Source organism: Ceratotherium simum, chromosome 7, assembly GCF_057802395.1.
Source record: "Ceratotherium simum simum isolate JZ-2026a chromosome 7, ASM5780239v1, whole genome shotgun sequence".
In the NCBI taxonomy this organism is placed as follows: Eukaryota; Metazoa; Chordata; class Mammalia; order Perissodactyla; family Rhinocerotidae; genus Ceratotherium; species Ceratotherium simum.
This window is the reverse complement of record NC_141906.1, coordinates 55,404,089-55,426,361: the sequence shown is the minus strand read 5'-3', so window position 1 is coordinate 55,426,361 and position 22,273 is coordinate 55,404,089. Positions and strand designations below refer to the sequence as shown.

At 34.6% G+C, this 22,273-nt stretch overlaps 1 protein-coding gene across 2 annotated transcripts in view; it reads right to left on the bottom strand.

The window, feature by feature from the left end:
* DYNC2H1 (dynein cytoplasmic 2 heavy chain 1) overlaps positions 1-22,273 on the bottom strand; it is a 293,258-nt gene that overhangs the window by 199,369 nt on the left and 71,616 nt on the right. For both annotated transcript variants that reach the window (XM_087433636.1, XM_004427391.3), the window contains exons 47-55: positions 21,711-21,878; positions 16,054-16,184; positions 14,637-14,885; positions 13,956-14,064; positions 10,863-10,976; positions 9,572-9,714; positions 4,483-4,567; positions 2,502-2,656; positions 862-999 (exon numbers count right to left, since the gene is read on the bottom strand). In XM_087433636.1, the coding sequence (XP_087289762.1) occupies positions 862-999; positions 2,502-2,656; positions 4,483-4,567; positions 9,572-9,714; positions 10,863-10,976; positions 13,956-14,064; positions 14,637-14,885; positions 16,054-16,184; positions 21,711-21,878 (1,292 nt within the window). The remainder of the gene's footprint in view (positions 1-861; positions 1,000-2,501; positions 2,657-4,482; positions 4,568-9,571; positions 9,715-10,862; positions 10,977-13,955; positions 14,065-14,636; positions 14,886-16,053; positions 16,185-21,710; positions 21,879-22,273) is intronic.

Genomic DNA, 22,273 nt, shown 5'->3' with positions numbered 1-22,273 from the left:
AGCAAAAGTCTAATATAAGTTATAAGTTCTGTATTGAATAATTAGCTATATTGTAGTACTATAACCTGAGGAAAGGAATGCAGGAGAGGAAAATTATGAATTCAGTTTTGAATGTGTTTCAAATTGCAATGCTCGTGAGACTTCCAAGAAGACATGTCTAAGAGATTATTGGATATTTGAGTCTGAAGCTCGGAAGAGGGATGAGGGTTGAAGGCCGAAAATGATGCATTTGGTGTTCGTCAGTATGTAGTTGTTAGTAAAAAGTAAGGTAATGGGCAAGAGTACCCTGAGAGGGCATGCAGACATAAAAGACTACCTGGGCAAAGAAAGAACTGGGAGAAATCTCCTTTGAAAGGGTTCAACAAAAGAAAGGCAATGGCAAAAAGGGAATACAATAAAAATATAAAAATATCATGAAAGTAAAAATAGAATGAACAAAGACTTATTTTGTAAATCTTGAGAATATTAAAGGCAGGGAAAAGCCTTGAAGCCTGAGGGAGATAATTTTAAGAAACATAAAAGGAAATATCAACTTAACTAGCAGAGGGTAAACAAACAAAATCACTTAAGAGACAAATCTATACCAATTCAAAATGTTTATATTTTTATATTTATAGGGTTTAGATAAATTAGTATATGGTGAATGGAGGAGAATATAGTTATGATTTTAAAACAATATATGCAAATACCACTCTCTACCACAAAATCTCAAGTACATAATACCCATCAGGCTGACTCAGCAAAGACAGGCAATATTTTTTTTAATTTACATAAATAAAAATGTTATTTCTCACACTGATTAACAGTCAGGCATAAATGTCTCCCTATTGCTTGTAGTTTTGTGCTCACTCTTAACCTTACCTGCATTGACACTGTGATCTCTTGAAGGGCAGCATCTGCTTCATCTTGCTTAGTTTTAAGTAATACACTTTGTTCTCCAGCTTTTCTGTTCAGTTCATCTACAAGAGCTTTAGCTTCGTTTAGTTTAGATACACCAGCCTACATCAATAAAATATTGATTGGTAATATTACAAAAAAAGGAATTTTGTACACACATAGTAAATAAAGCCTATAAGAAAGAATCAGGCAAAAATGTAAATATGTGCATATAAGACATTTGCAAGTGGACTTAGGTTTTTTTCTTATTGCTAATTATAGTGACTTATTCAACTATATACCCATCAAGATGTAGTAAAAGACTCTACACAGGCTTAAAAGAAAAACAGATTTTAAAGCATCACACTAAAGCTGGACAGATCAACACACATACTTGATAGTTTAAACACTGGAGTTTTTACCCATTGCATTGGATGGGAGAGAAAATAGAAAACAAGAAAAAAACTCAGTGAACCTTTTCCACTCTTTAGTCTCACTGAGTAGGTAAAAGGACTCAAGGGCCACGCTTCTTATATTGGACATGATTTGGTGTTGTCTGCCAAGTACCTTTTTATAAGAGACTGCCTCACATATGGTTCTGATGGGCTATCATTCAAAATGCCTTACCTATTCTTTGGATGGTTATTTGAGCCTGGACTGGTAATTATGGTGCCCCATCCCACTGCCCATGAATAATCTAAGGAATGGACATGAAAAATATTCCATCTCTTCTACAATATGAGTTGGGTTTTTGTCATTTAACAAATCAGAAGATTTGGAGAGATAGTAATGGCAAAAAGGAATGTAACCAATATTTACTGAGCACCCAACATAGAGGACAGCCATCATGCTGGTTCTTTACATACATATTTTATCTAATACACTCATACACAACTACCACTTCCTCAATTAAGCTGCAACTCAGCAAGTTTAAGTAATTTACCCACAGCACCATAAAGAACTAAATCATGAAATTAACCCTCCCAAAGCCTGTATTGTTAGTGGCTTAATATAAACAAAAACGAATCAACAGAAAGAAGAATAAAGATAACTTTGCCAATTAAGATGGATCCTAGTTTATTACACCAACAAAGAGAAGCTAGAACTTTGGAGAGGAAAGGCTCTCTGAAAACTTATGAGGATGGCATTTTAATGCCACTTTTAAGTTTAAGCTCTCTAATTAGAGAAATATAGAAAGAAAACTGTTCAGAATGTACTAAGTGAAATGACATGGATAAGAAAATTACTTCATAAAATTTAATTTTAAAGGTATTATAAAGCATAATCTTGGATATTATGTTTTAATTAATAATAGGCATTTCTGAAATTCTAAAAATGTTTTCATGTAAAAGAGACTTTTAAAGACAGCACCACAGGCTATCAAAAGCATATAAATACCATCCAGTGAAAAAAAAGAATAATTACTGAATCAAAAAAACCCCCACAACACCATTACTATAATCTAGTGGGCAATACAGGTAGGTAAGTGAGACTGTTTTAAAGCATTTAATATAGTATAATATTTATTTATACTAAATATATGCCACAGGCAACATGGATTGCCATGTACATAATCCTTGTTCTCAGTATATAGGTAAAATAATTCAAGATTATCAACATTGTACCTGCAAATGACTTTGTCTTTTTAGTAATTCCTTTTTCTTGCTGCTACTAATGGCAGAATACACATGTAAAAAGGTCATATATCGGCTTGGTGTAGCACCATATGCTTTACAAGATTCATGAATTAATAAAAATGATTTTAGAAAATCAGGATCAACTAGAAAGAGATAGAAAACAAAAATGACTTATTATATGCATGATCCAGTAAGAATTAGAGAAAATAATCTTAACTATATTTATTTCATACCAGATATTTCTACCTATATAACTATAAATTTGAGATCTCATCTTTGCTTAAAGTGCTTTGCTTAAAATGCTTTAGGCATTCCCAAACATCTATTCACAGCTCCCATTTTCCTTATGAATTTTGAATTATTTAATTTCAGTGGTCTCTATCCTTCCACTGTTATACATTTCCCCTGAACACTTTTATTGCTACAAGAAAGATAAATCTCCAGGTGTCATAACATATAAATTAACCGGAACTACATAATACACATAATCCAGAAGTATGCTCAATAAAAGCTGCTTGATTGAAAAAGAGATACCAAACCATACAACACCAATCCACTCCCATTTGACACAGGGAGAAACAGGACTTCAAAAGCCAAAAAATTAAGAATAAGTTCACATTAGATTCAACATATCCATGACCAAACACATGATCATCTTCCTCTCATCACCTCAATCTATTTCCCTCTGTATTCCCCACTTGATTTATAAAATCAATTTGTAACGAGTTTTCTAAGCCAGAACCCTAAGAAACATCCTTGACTCCTTCTTCCTTATATGCCACAGCCATTACATAACCAAGTCCCCTTTAGGCTACCTCCTAATATCTCCCCAAGCCCATTCTTTCCTCTTAGGTTACTGCAATAACCTTCTACAGTGGTCTAATTGCCTTCTGTTTCTCCGAGCTGCATCAATCTATTTTCCAATAACTGAAGAAAGGAATGGATCCAGAGATTTCTGTTTCTAAAACAAGACTCTGGTTACATCTCTACTAAAATTTCCCAATTACCCCAGATCACCCACAAGTTAGAATCCAAATTTCTTAGCATGACATGGAAGGCTCTTCATTACCTGACCCTGCCTACCTTTCCCTCTTCATCTAGTACTCTACTATTTATACATTCTATGTTTCAACTCTTTAGGCTATTTAATGTTTCATAAAAATGCCTATTTTATTTCTCCAAGCCTTTTCCATGCTAGTCACTCTAACCAGAATACCCGTCCCCAAATTGCCTGTCTGGGCAATGTCCATTTCCTATAATATTTGCCAGTTAGAGGTTTCACTTTCCAATGCACTTCATATAAAATTCTACCATCACTCATTTTGCTATATCAGAGATTTAGGTTTATATATAACATAATTCTTGCTATTACTAGACTACGAGTTCCTAAGACATCTCTAGTACCCAGCTCAGTACCTAATATAAAACAAGTTCAATCAATATTTGATGATTAGATGGTTAGATAAATAAATGAATGAATATGCTATGGTCTAAAAGAAAAATAAACACTACATTCAAAATTAATTTGGAACTTGAGAAAATAATGAGAATATCAGAGTTAAGAGAATATTATGACCATACACAAAGAATATCATAAAACGTTTTCATGTATGAGTTGAGTGCTATGACATATCTAAATGATAAACTAATATGAAAAGTTTAGGCTACTAGTCAAAGACCCTAAGCAATATAAGTAGGCCCTTTAGATCATTTGGGTCAAAAATATAATTTTTTAATTTCTTAAATTCAAACAGTAGATATTCTGTTAGGTCATACATGAAATGACATAAACATTAGTTTAAAAATAAAGAGGGCTTCAAAGTGCAGTTTGCATCAAAAGAAATCTAACTTTGTTTAGCATTATTCAAATTCATAATCACTGGGAACCTTTAATGGATCTATAACATTAGAAAACAGCAATTACTTCACAAATGAAAATCAGATAAAATCAATTTCATCAAAACACTACCTGAATTTTTTTTCTTTTCTTCTTTTCTTTTTTTGTCACTGCATTTTTCTTCACCACCTGTGTCACTGAATAACATTTCCGGTATCTAAAACAGGAAGAGCATTTCTTTAAATCTCAATTCACTATGAAAAAGTTTAAATAATCCAGAATCAGGGGTTGAAAATCTTTAACACACAAAAAAGTAGCAATTGCACTTTTCTTCTAGGATTCTTTCCAGACTAAGAGAAAAAATTAACGTAGCCTTCTTTAGAAGACATTATTTCTTAGACAAGATTTTGACATATATCAACAATTAATTGATTCCAAATTAATGACAAATAGGGAAAAGCTCCAACATCTCACTGAAAAGTGATGAGACTATATGAAATGAAGGAAATTACAATTTGGATTGAATTAGAAAGTAATCACAAATGCCATTTAAAATCATACAATAATAAAAATTAAATGTTTTATTTGGCATCAAACTAATAAAATGCCTTCATGGCATAACGGGATAGCAAAGATTCTTAGCTTTCTTGAATAAAAAATAACTAAAAGTAATTGAAAATAATTTCATAATTGCTAAGTAACAATTTCATAAGCGATAATTCTAAAAACCATCTATTGTCTAGCTATAACTAGGTTTTTGCCATTACCGCAAATAAGAAAAAGTTTCATAAACAGACATTATTGTTATTACAGAAAATATGATAATCTTATGAGTACTATTTAAAAATAAACACACAAGAAAACTTAGTTTTCTGAGAAAAATAATTCAAGTAGTAGAACTCTGAAATTTTAAAATTAAGCCAAAAAGCTTCAACTTCTCTCATGTGACACAGCTAACATTAATAGCAAGAGGAAGCACAAGTAAGCCAGGTAATTAGATCAAAAAGTAATATTCTGAATTTCTCAGAACGAATAAAATGTAAGCAAAAGATCCCTTAACTAATGGAGAGTTTGAAAACGCCTTGGGTCTTAAGCTAGAGAGCATGTTTTTGTCTCAAACACCTTCACTGATTTCCGACAAAACACTTAAGCCTCCGTGAGAATACTTGAAATTTATACTTTTAAATCAATGGAAATTTGTTTCTTTGGAACTCACTTTCTTTAAAATAGTTTATCCCTTACTGTTAATTAGCTTGATTGTGGTAAACATATCACAACATATACATATATCAAAACATCATGTGGTACACCTTAAATAAATACAATTTTTATTTGTCAATTATACCTGAATAAAGCTGAGGAAAAAAAATAAAAAGTCTATCCCTAAACAATATCCTACATTAGCAAAATTTCCCTGTCTGGATTCGCCCACCTTTCCCTTTGCCTCCACCTTCCCTCCTTGGAGACAATGGCACTTTCTAAAAAGAGTTGAATGAGTATATTAACACTATTAATTCCTATTATTACCCTCATCTCTCAATTCCTTGAATTCCTTTTTCTGTTACCTTATCCACCACCTTTTTCTCAGCCACTCACCCCCACCTCAAACAGCCATATCCTGAGACCTCGTCATTAACAATAACTGAAATCATTCCATAATCTCACTTTCAAACATCTCACTCTTCTATCACTACACTCCTATCTTCCAAGCTCATTCCCTTTGCCATGTCGATAATCCTAAGGCCCCACTAAGACCTACAATCTTTTGCACTGTCATTCACCATCTTCTTATCACAATTTCTCGACTCCCTTGGCCCTCACTTGCTTTGTCATACTTGACTAGCAAAGCCCCAACCCTGGTTAAATGCAAGTCACCACCTATTGCAGGTCTGCACCTGTGAGTGAACATGAGACTAGAGAAAAAACACACAACAATGCTGATTGGCCTCAACTGAACTTCATGATCACTAACCTCAAGAGAACTTTTTTTTTTTTTTTTTGTGAGTAAGATCGGCCCTGAGCTAACATCTGCCAATCCTCCCCTTTTTGCTGAAGAAGACTGGCCCTGGGCTAACATCCATGCCCATCTTCCTCTACTTTATATGGGACGCCGCCACAGCATGGCTCGACAAGCAGTGCGTCGGTGCACGCCCAGGATCCGAATCGGTGAACCCCAGGCCGCCGCAGCAGAGTGCGCACACTTAACCACTGGCGCCACCGGACCAGCCCCTCAAGAGAACTTTTAATGCTACCTATCATACTCCATTCCTCTAAATCTTTCACTCTTTCACTCTTCCAAACTACTATTTTGCATATCCTCTTGTATCTCTTCAAGACTCCAAAATCTCTTCCCTCTACTTTTCTCTGAACTGATAATCTTACCTCCTATTTCACTGAGAAAATAGAAACAATCAGGTGTCTGAAACTTTACAATACCACACCTGCCCACCTACGTGGACCTGTGCCCCTATACTCTGCTTTCTTTCCTGTTATTATGGATGATGCTTCCATTCTCCAAGTAAAGGCCAAGCCTTAATCCTTTCATTTGTGCATTAGATCCATATGCTGTCCACTACCCAATTTTTCCCTCTCTTTCCAGTAACATATTTTTTTACTTCCTTTTTGCATCCCCAACAGCATATAAACATGCTATAGTTCGTCCCATCTTAAAATTAAAAACAAAAGAAAACACTATTTTTATTGCCACTTCCTCCAGTTACTGATCCATTTCTCTCTTCCACTTTAAACAAAATTCCTCAAAAGAGGTGACCATACTCACTCTCTTCAATCCTCTCTTCTCCCTCTTTCTGAAACATGTTCCAACATGGCTTTTCGGATTACTAACTGAAACTGCTTTATCAAAGTCACCAATGACCTCCATGTTGCTAAATCCAATAATCAATTCCCAGGCCTCATCTACTTTCATGTGTCATAGTTCATCATTCCTTACTCCTTTGAAATGCTGTCCTAGTTTGGCTTCTCAGCTTTGCTGGTCTTCACATTCTCCTGGTTTTCGTCCTATTTCCCCTGCAGCTCCTTCTCAGTATCCTTTGCTGGTTCCTCCCCTTCATCTCAGCTTCTTAATGTTGAAGTGCCCCAGGGTTCAGTCCTTGGATCTCTTCCCTCTTTTGTCAACACTCACTCCTTTGGCAACATCATTCATTCTCACAGCTTTAAATACCACTAAAATCCGATAACTCCCAAATTTTTATCCTTATGCCTGATCTTTCTTTTCCCTGAACTCCAGACTCATATATCCAACTGTCTTCTCAACTTCTGAAACTTGGATGTCTGACATCTCTTTTTTAACACATTGAAAACCAAAAGCCTCATATTCTCCTCTCAAAATGCTCTTCTCAGTCTCCCCCTTTTCAGCTGACAGTTTAGTCCATCCTTCCAGGTGCTCCAGCCAACATACTTGGAAGTGTTCTTGACTCACTTTGTCTTACACATGCTACAATCAGTCAGTAAATTCTGTTTTATTTACTGCAAAATACATCCAGAATCCAATCACTTCTCACCACCTCCACCACTACATCCCTAATGCAAGCCATCCTTTTCTCTCACCTGGATTATCACAACAGCTTTGTAACAGCTTTGAGTTCTGCCCTCTATAGTCTGTTTTCAACCCAGAAGCCACAGTAATCCCATTAAAACATTACAACAGTTTTGCTCAAAAGCCTCCCAAGGCTCTCTTACTTGTTCCCAGGAAAAGCTAAAATCCTTATAATGGCTTGTGAAGTCCCACTCTAACCGTTCTCCTCTTACTCCCCTGACCTCATCTCCAACTACTCTCCCCCTTCATCACTCTGTTACAGATGAACTGGCTTCTTGCTGATCCTCAAAATCACCAGGCATGCTCTCATCTCAGGATCTTCACCTAGAAAGATCTGCCCCCAGAGAACACCCAAAAGAATGTAAATTTTATGAGGGCAGGGACTTTTGTCTGTTTTTTCTCTGCTATATCCTCAACATATAGAATAGTGGCACATATAAGCACCCAATTACTACTTCTTAATGAACGCCTCTAGTTCACGCGGCCTCCTCAGACTACAATAACTTTCCTCTCCTTTATCAACTTACTGAAATCTATCTAAAATATCACCACATCTGCAAAATCTTGTCTGTTATCCCAAATTATACACCATCCTCTGAATCATGATAGGCATTAGTCTCTACTTTAATTATATAAACATAAAGAAATGAATGCTTGAGAATATGAAAATATCATTCAGAGACAATATTGCAAATTATCATTTATTCAAACAAAACAATACAAGAGGCTTCCAGTTAAGACAGTGCTACGAGTTCACACTTTAAACTCATCCTCCAAACAGATAGTATAGCAATGATAGAATTTGTTTGTTTGTTTTAGCTCTGAGCTAACATCTGTTGCCAATCCTCCTCCTTTTGCTGAGGAAGACTGGCCCTGAGCTAACATCTGTGTCCATCTTCTTCTACTTTATATGGGATGCCGCCACAGCATGGCTTGATAAGCAGTGTGTCAGTCTGTGCCCGGGATCCGAACCTGCAAACTCCAGGCTACCGAAGCGGAGCGCACAAACTTAACCACTATGTCACTGGGCCAGCCCCTAGATTTTTTAAAAAGGACTTAAAATTTTTTTATTTAAAAAATTGCTGGGGCCGGGCCCGGTGGTGCAAGCGGTTAAGTGTGCATGCTCCGCTGCAGTGGCCCAGGGTTCGCTGGTTCAGATCCCGGACGCGCACCGACACACTGCTTGGCGAGCCATGCCATGGCGGCGTCCCATATAAAGTAGAGGAGGATGGGCACAGATGTTAGCCCAGGGCCAGTCTTCCTCAGCAAAAAAAGAGGAGGATTGGCAGATGTTAGCACAGGGCTGATCTCCTCACAAAAATAAACAAACAAATAAATAAATAAATAAAAATTGCTAAATTATTGCTGTGATGTTCTTATTACAAATTAGCCTATGATGGGCTAGTTAATGAAATGCATAAAAATTTTAAGTACAATAAATATCTCTGTGGTCCTTAATTAAGAACACAATCTTCAACCTCAAATTCTATACTCAACTATTATTCAAGAGTATGAAGGAAATAGTTACGTTCAAATATACAAGAGATACTCAGTGTCATAATTAAGGTAATAGAACAAACACAAAAGGGAAGTTGTGAAAAATCAATAACTTCACAAAGAAAATATGCTTATTTTTTAATTTCCATATTTAAATGTTAAACTTACTTTCTTCATACTGCTATCTGACCAACCCTCCATCCACAACACCTGGCATTTCTTATGTAAAGCTGGATTACTCTCACAGTTTATTATGAAGTTTAAATTTGCAGAATCCATTATCAAGACAATATGCAAGTTTTGCTGAATTCCTAAAAAATAGATAAGAAAATTATAATCATGAATTACTATAACAATAATAATTGGGACCTATATATGGTCTTGTTTTATTACAAGACCTATATATGTTTTATAACAAGACCTATATATGGTCTTGTTTTATGAGATTAAAATTTTCTGAAACGGAATGGTAGGAGCTATTTATTAAAAAGAACAAGCTATGAAACAGTATTACAGTATAATTTTTATCTTTGTTAAAAACTACATGTCTGTGTGTGTGTGTGTGTTCATGCTAAGAAAAAAGATCCAGAGGATATTCATGAAGAAAAGTATATATGCTATATTGCTGTTTTGTATGTTCCTTTTCAAATGTGATACTGGATTCTATTTTATAATTTTTTCTTCAAGGATTTTTGTTTCAAAATTCACAAGCAAAACTGATCTCTCGTTTTCTTTTAGGAGAAATATCTTTTCCCTGTTTCAATATCAACATTATTTTCCCTTCATAAACGGAAATTTGGAAACTTTCCTTCCTTTTCTATGTTTCAAAACAGTTTAAAACAGCATTGGGATAATTTGTTTCTTAAAGCTGTGGTAGAATTTCCTTGTAAACTTGAAGGACAGGGAAGGGAGGGTAGCTCTTTAACAACTTTCTCTACTTTATCAATAATAAATGTTCTTTTAGGAAAAAAAAAGATCCATGTAGTAGTAATGTCTGGATAGTGTTATTATTGCTTTATTTTTCACTTATTCAGTTTTAGATATCTATAGTGCACATAAAACTGCTTCTGTAATAATACAAGTTGTTTAGTTTTAAAAAAATATTATAGAGTCTGGTACAATCAAAATAATTCCCTAATTCTCTAAGGTAGGAGACACTAAGCACTAAGTTTACTACATGGAAACAAATGCAGCAAAGTAAATATTCCAAAGAATATTACCACACTTTCATCCTTCCCTTTTGCTAAAATTTTGATAATATGTTTTCATTATAGGTTAGCCTTTAGGCTACGTATGTATTATTTTCTAGAAGCTCCATAAAAAAGAAAAAAGTATAAATTACCAAATGGACCCAAGATTTAAGATACTTTTGCAATCTAATGAGAAAATAAGGCAAATAAAAGGTATTTATTTCACGTGAACCAAGTTTAAATTGATTAATGAATTCCATGTCACTTACTATATGTGAAGTAATTGAAGACTGGTCCAAAAAAACCATCTTGTGAAGCCTGATCTTTAAGAGGCAACAGCAAAGGCTCTAATTCTTCAAGAGTATAGAGTCCAGGAACTTCACCTACAGAAGAAGGTTACATTTCTTTTGAATTTTAGCTGCTTTACACTAATTCAAAACACATTTTACGTACATGATGCTTTTTCTATTTTTGTATTAAATAACCTGCCCTTATTCAATCTCTGTTTCCAAAAATACACACACCCTATCACCTCTATATCACTCAAAACTCTACATCTGTAGCCTTCATTTGATAAAATTTAAACTCCTAAGAAAGCCATACAAGACAGTTCATAATCTAGCCATCTATCTGCCTTTTCAGGTTCTTCTCCACCCCTCCCCAACATGACTTTGTATTCTAGCCTCAGTGAACCTCTTTGTGTTCCATAAATACAATGAAATACTCCTTCTTCCTGAAACATAATACCCACAGTCTTCCTCTGCCCCTTATCTTCCCAAAAAATTACTGTTTATCTTTCAAGACACGACTTTGCCAACTGCTATGCCCATGAGCCTTTCCTGACTACCCAAATGCTAGGTAAAGCACTCTTTTCTCTTTCACATAATGTCTGAAGATATCACTGTTTAGCATTTATCACATCATTTAATAACGAATGAATTACTTCCCTTTCCTGCCCAATAAGATTCTGAATTCCCAGAGGATAAATATTTGATCATGTTCAATATTAACTTTGGGGTATTCTTAGCAAAGTATCTGGGACATAAATATTTATGAGATGAATGAATGAATGAATTAATGAACTTGGACTAGAAATCAGGAGAACTAATCCATGGCCTGCTATTATGCAACGGAATGATGAAAGGCAAATCAAAGTTGATTAAGACTACAAGCATTTGATAGAGAGCCTGAACCATGTCTTGTTTACCACTACAAATCCAATATTTAGAACTCAGTCTGGCACACAGCAGGTGTTTAACGAATATTTGTTAAACCAATATATGTATAGTTTGCAAGAAACTATAAGATTAAATGAAAATTCTTTTGCTACACATCTAAAGCACAGCATTCAAGTATGGCCAATCATAGTCTGATCCCTACTTTTCTTTAGGCAAAACTCAGACATGCCAGCCCAGTCCCCCTCCCACAAGCCTGTACATATTCAAACACATGCACACATAAATCTGCTCTATGTCTTTCTCTAAAGTTCAGCCATATCAAGATACTTTTGATTGCTTAAATTTAGCAAAGAAAGCTAGTTCCACATATACACTATACACTTAAAGAATAAGAATTTGAAATAGGAAAAAGAGACAGAGGCCTATTGAGTACTTTCTCTGAAAGTACTTTTCAAATACTTTTTTTTGCCAAAAACGTTGGCAAAATTTAACTTTACTAAAATTTAACTTTATTTATGATTTTTGTATTTATATCTTGATAATAAAGACCAATTTATCTTAAGGCAAAAACAATAATTACTGGGTTAATGGTTATCTGGATGTTTGCTTTCACAAAATGAAACCAAAAAGCCAAAAACTGCGTATCTGGATTATTAGTTTATCTCAGCCAACATGAACAAGGTCTCCATCTAGTGACAATTTAAGCAATATGCAGGAACGTGCACCTTAAAAATCAAAAGAAGGCTATTCTATAAAAAGGCCACAAACATTTCAAGCTTGCTCAAGACCTACCACTTTCACTATGCCATTACCCCTCAACTCTTCAACAAATATCGACCCACCACTTGTCTAACTAGAATCCTCGTCTGTACTACTCATTTGGGCACTCAAGTATAGATACCTCATATTATAAATTAAATGTTTTCTTCAACCAAAGTCTGTTGAATTCTAAAGAAAAAATTATTTTATCTCAGAGCCTACCTAGCATGATACAAAATAAGTATTTATTAAAAACTGAGTTGAACACGAGCATCATTTGTAACTTTGTCCTCAGGTCTCCACAACAGAACAACTCATACAGTTGAAACTAGCTTTTAACAAGATTTACTTGTCCTTGCATAACAAAATACTCTTGGTGCAAGTTTAAAACTAAGCTACCTCATAGCAATTCTACTAACAGTGATTACTCATTATAAAAAGAGTCTAATAAATTTCATAAATTCTTCAGAAAAGGAAGAAATACGGGAAATTGCAGACAGTCTCCCCAGGAAACCACCAAAAAGGTCAGGAGGCTTCGGAGACAACAGAATATACCTCTATTTGAGAAATATGAGGTCTCATATATCTGGAATATATCTGTATTCATATATCCATACTAAGGCCATACCATAATTATTCAATCATTCCACTAATGATGGACAGTGAGGTCTATCAAATTTTTTATTACAAACTACACATATTTCCTTACATACTATTTCTTTTATTTCTGCAACCTAGATTTTTTTTTTTTTTTGAGGAAGATCAGCTCTGAGCTAACATCCATGCCAATCCTCCTCCTTTTGCTGAGGAAGACTGGCCCTGAGCTACATCTATTGCCACTCCTCCTGCCTTTTTTTCCCTTTTTCTCCCCAAAGCCCCAGTAGATAGTTGTATGTCATAGTTGCACATTCTTCTAGTACGTGGGACGCCGCCTCAGCATGGCCGGACAAGCTGTGCATCGGTGCGCGCCCAGGATCGGAACCCAGGCCGCCAGTAGCGGAGTGTGCACACTTAACTGCTAAGCCATGGCGCGGCCCCTATTTCTTTTATTTCTGTCAGTTAAAATTCTGCTAATAGAATTGCTATATGAAAGGGTATGGCACATTTTTCAAAAAAGTACTGGTTGATAACTTTCCCCAAAGTTTATAACAGATAACAGTCCCACTAAAAGTGTAGGAGGGCCAATTTTTCGGTACATTCACCAATATTCAATGTTAATAATCATTTTTACATAATTCTTCAATCCCTTGGTTTTATAAAAATGAGACTTTCAATTCTCCTGCTCTGAGCATGTTTAACCCCATGTCACCTTAGTAAAAGCTATGCCAAAAGTTCCCTGAAACATAACTTTACCCAAGACAATTTTACTGGAACAATTTTTACATTATTACTTCTATTTTCTTGGAATAGAAACCATTCACTTGCCTGAAGACAAAAGGCTATTGATCATCTCCAAAAATGTAGGATGTACAAACTGGTAATCCTCAAGAAGTAAAACTACCTGTTGTGCTTCAATACCTGCAAGATGCAGCACCTGCACAATAAGAAAACATATTTTGGTACCCATTAAATATTTTTGGCACAGTAAAAACATATTCTGTATGTAAATTAAGTCATTTTTAAACTTATTATATATATTCATTGTATATATATTATTACATATTATATATATAATATAATATATGTTTATTTGAGTAACCAAAATTAAAAATCAAATTTTAGCCATACAGTTTGGAAAGTAAATCCAGTCCTTGAACAAATACTATTTTGGGGAAATTTTAATTATTTTATAGCTAGGACATTAAAACAAAAGGCAGAGGATCATTTCTATAGATACCCACATATGTCCTATATAAATTCCATTCTTTTGTTTATCTTTCATGTCCATCTAACATCCCATAATCTGGGGTACATGGGAACTAGAAATCCTATAAGAACCTTTTCCTATCTGTACATAAAAATATAATTTTCTAATAATCATGGGGAAAATAATCATCAAAATTAAACACTATGTTGTATATCAGAGACTTAAAAGTCTTTAAAGCCTTTTAGAATAATAACTAATTGTGACTTAAAACCAAAATAAAGCAAAAGGTTGTAACTCACATGTTTGAGATCATTTTTGAACTGCTTCAGTTCATATCCTCTGGAAATCTTTGGAGAAAACAGAGTTGCTCCATGCATATGACTGACTAAGGAAGTGATGGTCCGACGACCCACACCACTGCGCCCTGCTAACAGAAGCGAACCTCCAGGAAAACTCAGCACTCTGTCTACCCTAGACATATATTCCAGGACTTCTTGGAAAAGCAAAATATCTAAATTCTGGTTATCTCGTCCATAATGAATAAGACCCTTTTAAAAAATCAAAAAGAACATTTTATAATTAATATAAGCACCAATTACACAATAAAAATGTTAATTATCTAGATTAAGATATTATATTTTTGATGCACTCTAGAAAAGGGGTTAAATAACTACATGTCATCTCACACTCTACATCTTGTCTATCCAGTAATCCAGCTCTATGGCACTTTGTAAGGAAAAACTTGTATGATGTTAAATAAGTTCAAGGGTCCACAAAGATCAGTTACTTTTGTATACCATTAATACAACTAATAAAAAGCAGTGTGACATAGCAGGTTAATAATAAAAAGCTCAAAACCCCTGGAATTTTACCAGTTGTTATAAACCAAATCAGTGTGCACAGACCATAAAACAATCCCAAACCTCAAGAAACCAAGTGCCTAAAAACTATTTTGTGAACTATTGTCCTTATGCACTGCTTGGGAATGAATCAAACGCCTACCCAGGTAGTCCGCCCTGCCAGCAACTACGTGCTAAAGTGAAGGAAGAGAGAAAAGACAACCAGACTTCATATACTTAACAACTTTCAACATTCCCAAACTTTGCAATATCCAATCAGTTTATCAGACCATAAATATTTTTTCTTGAAATAAAATCCACACTAACTTCCAACATAAATACTAATTTTAACGCAATCATATATAATACTGTTTCTTCTTCTTTATTGTAATTAAACTTAAAAAAAAACACTCTCTAGGACATTGCTACTCAAAGTTTCAGTGCACCAGCAGTATCACCATCATCTGGGAGCCTGTTAGAAATTTGGATTCTTTGGGCCTCATCTATGGAATCAGAATTCTTCAGGATGAGACCCAAGAATCAGCATATTTTCTGGTTCTCGAAGCGATTCTGATGCTCACTAAAGTTTGACACCACTGCTCTAGGATGATTTCCCAATTAATATTAATCCTCATTAATATTTCCAACATCAGATACCTTCTCCCAACAGGTGTCTTAGCAATTTCACACATATTTGTGTAAGTACATGTGCATCTAGTTAGATCTGCCACAATGAACTAAATTCCTAAACATAAGAACAAGCTTTGTCTAGTCTATTATCTTTCACTTCATATCCTCAAAAAGCTTGCAATAAATATTTTTAAAATGACTATAATCATAACTAAATCCCAATTCAAATTCACGATTCATACTATACCTTTTTAATAACATCCTTGAGATCTGCAGAATTTAGTTTTCCAAGTGGTTTTCCATGTGGAGGCAATGGCTGTCCCGGGGCTGCCTTTGTTCCTGAATTATGTCGGGCTCCCCACGTAACATAGAAACTATCTGTATAAATAAAGGATATTTTTGTTTTATTCGTGTTATTTGTAATGGGGGCATCAGTAAATACATTGCTTACTAAATTATTTTTAAGTTAATTAGCCCAAATAAGATCATTCCCAGAAAGGCAAAGATAAATTACTTTAAAGCATGCCTTGGAAGAACAATAGGATCAGCTAATTTACAAAGACCTTAAATTGCGATATCGAACTCTACCTGAAAACTAACTGATGGTATCCCTATTCTGTCTTCGCCACCCATTCTCTTTCCCCAAATGAAATAACTTCCTTCTAACTTTCCACTAAAATGCCCCCTATTACTCTGTTTATTCCCTTTTTCCTTCTCCTTCTCCAGAATCTCCATATAAAATTTTCAGATTAAAAATAACATATGGGGCCAGCCTGGTGGCGTAGGGGTTAAGTTCAGCGTGCTCTGCTTTGGCAGCCCAGGTTGGTGGATTCAGATCTGACATACATCACTCGTCAAGCCCTGCTACGGCAGCATTCCACATATAAAGTAGAGTAAGATTGGCACAGATGTTAGCTCAGGGCCAATCCTCCTCAAGCAAAATGAAAAAGATTGGCAATGGATGTTAGCTTAGGGCCAATCTTCCTCACCAAAAAAAAAAAAAAAACATAAAAAATTGGCAATAAAATAAAACAATCTCAAAACTCTCCTTGAGAAAGAACAAAGATTTATGAATACCACTAACAGCCCTAACTTCTAAAATAAAAGAAAAATTAACCAAATTTTAATTAGAAAACAAAAATCCCACAAACTCCCCTTAAATTTATCTATAGCAGTGTTCCTGTTACCATAAAAGGAAAATTTGTTCACCATTCTATTGAACCTTTCCCCTCCCAATTACTCTGGGAGACTGTTCCATCAGGTATCCTCCTCGTCACAAACTCACCTCAACAACAGCCTTAGCTTCCCTAGACCCAAGCTACTTCCTTCCTTTTCCTTCATCATCACATTTCTTACATTACCTTCTCATTATCTTTCTTATATTATCTTCTGTCTGCAGAAACCACTATACTAAAACTCTTACTTGGGAACAACAATGCTGGCCCAATCACTAAATCCAAATGTTCTTTGTAGTCACTACTCCAACATGACTCGTGTGCATCTCCTCATTGAAGCGTTTTTCCTTGGATCCGTACTCATCAAGCCACAACCACTACTCCTTTTCAGTTTTCTGCTTATCCCTTATATTTTTATTTTCCTTTAGATCCAAATTCAGCCTGTTAATCTTTATTTCTAAACACTCCCCTTGAATTATTTACACTTATTCTGTGGATTAAATTATCAACAATTTATATACCAAAAACCCATTCACTAGTTATTTCTAGGCAAGTCTCTCAAGTTCTAGTCTAGTCCCATATTTGCAATTGCTTAATAGATATATAATTCATGCATTCATACCTTAAACACTTATCCATCACACACCTGCATTTAAACACTGTATTTTCTGTTAGAAAAAACAAACATGACTCCTACTCTCATACAGCTGATACACTTTATGTAGATTCCTAAAAGACATTCATAAAGCTTGCAAATATTCAAACAAATGTATAAAACTGAACTCATTATCTTCTCATCTCATCATTTCTCACTTGGACTATTGCAGTAGCCTCCTAACTTGTATCCCTGCTACAAGTCTCTGCCCCCTCAACTACATCCTCACTGCTATTACAGTAACACACACAAAACCAAAATCTAATTGTGCCACACCACTCCAATATCACATACAGCTTCCAACTGCCTAAAAAAACCCAAACTCCTAATCAAGGCCTTTTTAATCTGGCTCTACTGACCGCTTGAATCTCCTATCTCCCTCTGTATGCCACTATATACTTCAGCTTTCTCAAGCCTTTGATTCTTTGCGTATTCTCAGGTGTTAATCTAACAAAATATGTATAGGACTTATATGCTGAAAACTACACAACACTGATGCAAGCAAGCCAAAAACATCTAAATAAACGGACAGATATATCATGTTCATGGTTTGGAAGACTCAACACAATAAAAATGTCAATTCTCCCCAAACCAACATACAGAGTTAATGCAATTTCTATCTAAATCTCAGCAACATTGTTCATACATAGATAAAATTATTCTAACATTTATATGCAAAGGCAAAGGAAATGAAATAGCTAAAACAATTTTGAAAAAGAAGAATAAATTAGGAGAAATCAGTCTACCCAATTTCAAGACATCATATAGCTACAGTAATCAAGACAGTGTGGGGCCAGCCCCGTGCCTTAGCAGTTAAGTGCGCACGCTCCACTACTGGCGGCCTGGGTTCGGATCCCGGGTGCGCACCGATGCACCGCTTCTCCGGCCATGCTGAGGCCACGTCACACATACAGCAACTACAAGGATGTGCAACTATGACATACAACTATCTACTGGGGCTTTGGGGGAAAAAAAAAGAGGAGGATTGGCAATAGATGTTAGCTCAGAGTCGGTCTTCCTCAGCAAAAAGAGGGGGATTAGCAAGGATGTTAGCTCAGGGCTGATCTTCCTCACAAAAAATAAATAAATAAATAAATAAATAAATAAATAAAGACAGTGTGGTATTGGCAGAAAGACAGACATATACATCAATGGACTAGAATAAAGCACCCAGAAATAGACCCACACAACTAACGTTTGACAAGGACGCAAAAGCAACTCAAGGCAGAAAGGTAGCCTTTTCAACGAATGGTGCTAGAACAAGTGGACATCCAAAGGCAAAGAAATGAACCTTGACCTAATTCTCATTCATTATATAGACACTAACTCAAAATAGACCAATGACTTAAACATAAAATGATAAAACTTTTAGTAAAAAATGTAGGAGGAAATCTTCAAGATCTAGAACTAGACAGAGTTCTTAAACTTGACACCAAAGATCCTTAAAAAGAAAAGTTAATAAGTTGGACTTCATAAAATTAAAATCTTTTTATCTGTGAAAGACCCTATTGAGAGATGAAAAGACAAGCTACAGAGTAGGAGAATAAATTTGCAAACCACATATTTGACAAAAGACTAGTATCTAGAATATATAAAGAACTCTCAAAATTCAACAATAAAAACAAACAATCCAGCTAGAGAATGGGCAAAAGACATGAAGAGACATTTCGCTGAAGAGGATATACAGCTGGCAAATAAGCATGAAAAGATGTTCAACTTCATTAGCTGTCAGGAAAACGCAAATTAAAACCACAATAACATAATAATACATACTTATCAGAATAGCTAAAATAAAAAACAGTGACAACACCAAATGCTGACAAGGATGTGGAGCAATCAGGTCAGTCATATATTGCTGATGGGAATGTAAAATGATACAGCCACTCTAAAAAATAGCATGGCAAATTTTTGAAAAACTAAGCATACAAGTATCATACAACGGGCAATTGCACTCCTGAGCATTTATCCCAGAGAAATGAAATGTATGTTCACATGAAAACCTGTACAGGAATTCTTATAGCAGCTTTCCTCCTAAGAGCCAAAAACTGAAAACAACCCAGATGTCTTTCAACAAGTAAATAGTTAAAGAAATGGTAGTACATCAGAATACCTTCTCAGCAATAAAAAGGAACAAACTACTGAAACACACAACAACCTGCATATATCTCCAGAGAATTATTCTGAATAAACATAAGATTCTTGAAATGGCAAAATTAAATACAGAACAGATTGGTGGTTTCCAGGGGATGGGAGTGGAGTGAGTGTGGCTACAAGAGTGCAGCATGATAGATCCTTGTGGTGATGTTCTGTATCTTAACTGTATCAATGGCAATATTCTGGTTGGTGACGTTGTGCTATAATTTTGCCAGATGTTACCATTGGGGGAAACCAAGTAAAAGGTACATGTGCTCTCTCTGTATTAGTTCTCACAACTGTATGTGAATCTAAAATTACTCAAAATAAAAAATTTATTTTAAAAAGTTTCAAAGTAACTTCCTCAGAAAAGAATTAGTTTCTACCTCTTCTATACTCCTGATTTCTAGTCTATGTCCCAAATATATTAAGAAAAGTTCTATTATTTGTAAAGTACTTCATGCTGTATTGTAATTATCAGTTTAACCATCTATTTGCAGAAATCTTTGTGGCCTCTAAACACACTACCAACAGTTATTACTGTAAGCAAGGACTTTCATATCTCTATCTGCTATTAGATTACAAGTTTCTTGAGCACAAGAATATATCTAGTTTATTAAGTCTCCAAGATTAAATTTTTCTTAATAAATTAATATTCCACTATGTGAAAATCCTATTTGCCTAGATCTAACATATATCAAGCCTGTATTTTTAAAAAATACAGCCCTTCATTGAAAAGTAAAATACAGAGAGGAAAAAAACATATATTATTTACAGAGTCCTACATAGGAGACTCTGAAAGATAACCAAACTCTAGAGAATTCAGATACCCAATAAGACACTGATACTATTTAATGCCTAAAGGATATGCCACTTTCTTTGCAAGAAGAAACACTATTAACTCACTTTTCAGACTGAGAAAGATGGCACCATTTAAGAACCAAAGTCTCTCCACACTAAGCCATGAAAACTACAGGCCACAGTGACATAAATCCTCACTCAAGATCAAGCCAACTCTGAACTATAACCAGGCTTCTCTCAGCATTTCATCCTGCCTTAGGTTCTTTTGAACTCATTTCCTGATTCAAAAACTCAAGCAGCACCTAGAAAATTCTTTCTATCACTCTCAACATCCTTCTTACCTTCCAGATTCTCTTTGGCTTATATAATTATGACCCTGGAGCCAATATCAAATCTAGAAATGTACAATATATGAATGTATTATATGAAATATTTTTGAAGCCTAGCTTTATAGTCTAATAGAATAGAAACTCATTTTGTAGCTTGAAAGCAGTTTTATTAGGAAATATTTCCACATTATGGTCTTCTTTTATCAAAGGCACTTTCACCAGGATGATTTTCATGTTGCATGCATTACGCCCACAGCAGTTTTCAAAACGCAAATCGGTTATTAAGCAGTAATAGCTGTAAATGCAACACAGTTGCTTTGACTGAAGAGTCTTACGCTTTGTTTATCATAACAATGGGAGAAGTTGGTAAGAAGAATATGTAAGAAGTTCTGTGCTAATGACAATATGAATAGTGACACGAATTAGAATGGCCACTACTCTTAAGCAAAAGTTCATTATAATCGAATATGGATTTTCACAATGATCTTTAAGTTTCATACACATATGGCTATTAAGAAAACATTATTAATAAAAATGCTTCAGGAAATACAATTTTGAACTGCAAATGTAAAACACTGTGACCTGAATCTCTTTTTCCCAAGAAAACAATTATTGTCATTATATTTTGTTTGGAACATAATTATTGAAATCTAGCAAAAAAGACAGAGCAGCCTCTTATGGTAAAAATAACATTAAAATTATCCAAAGTTTTGATGTGTTTAGACATATGAAATCATGCTATTAGTACGAAATACAATTTTAACATTCTCATAACATTTATCTGTTTACATAAACTCTGTAACTATATTACCTGCCATATTGTCTAATATATCTGAGCCCCAATCTCCTTGAAACACTGACGTTAAAATGCTGTCAAATAAATGAAGTTCTTTCACACCAACAATTCTGTCACGAAATAAGCGCCGTGCTTCATATGCCACAATTTCTAATACATAATCTATTGGATGGTTTGAAGAGCCTAAAAAAGGCAAATTTTTCTTTAATTGTAATAAAATTCAAATGATTTGAAAATGGTCTGTTTCAACATAATATTAGAAAGAAATAGAGAATGAGAATCTACATACCATAATTTTGGCACCAGATAAATAGAAGGAAAGGGGAAAAAAGTTAAATTCATTTTGTTAATGAGTTGGTAAATTTTTTTTTTTTGATTCTTTAACGGATACATTAAGCACTATTATCTCTAGTTGTTCAATAAAAATATCAATCCCAAAAAGTATATTAAACATGCTTTGGCTACAAAGAATAATGATTTCATTTTTCCCACAATCAAGTCTTAATAGTGACAATCATAAATAGTTTAGAAGAGAAAACATAATAAAATATTATAATTTTAATATTATGTTTAAATTT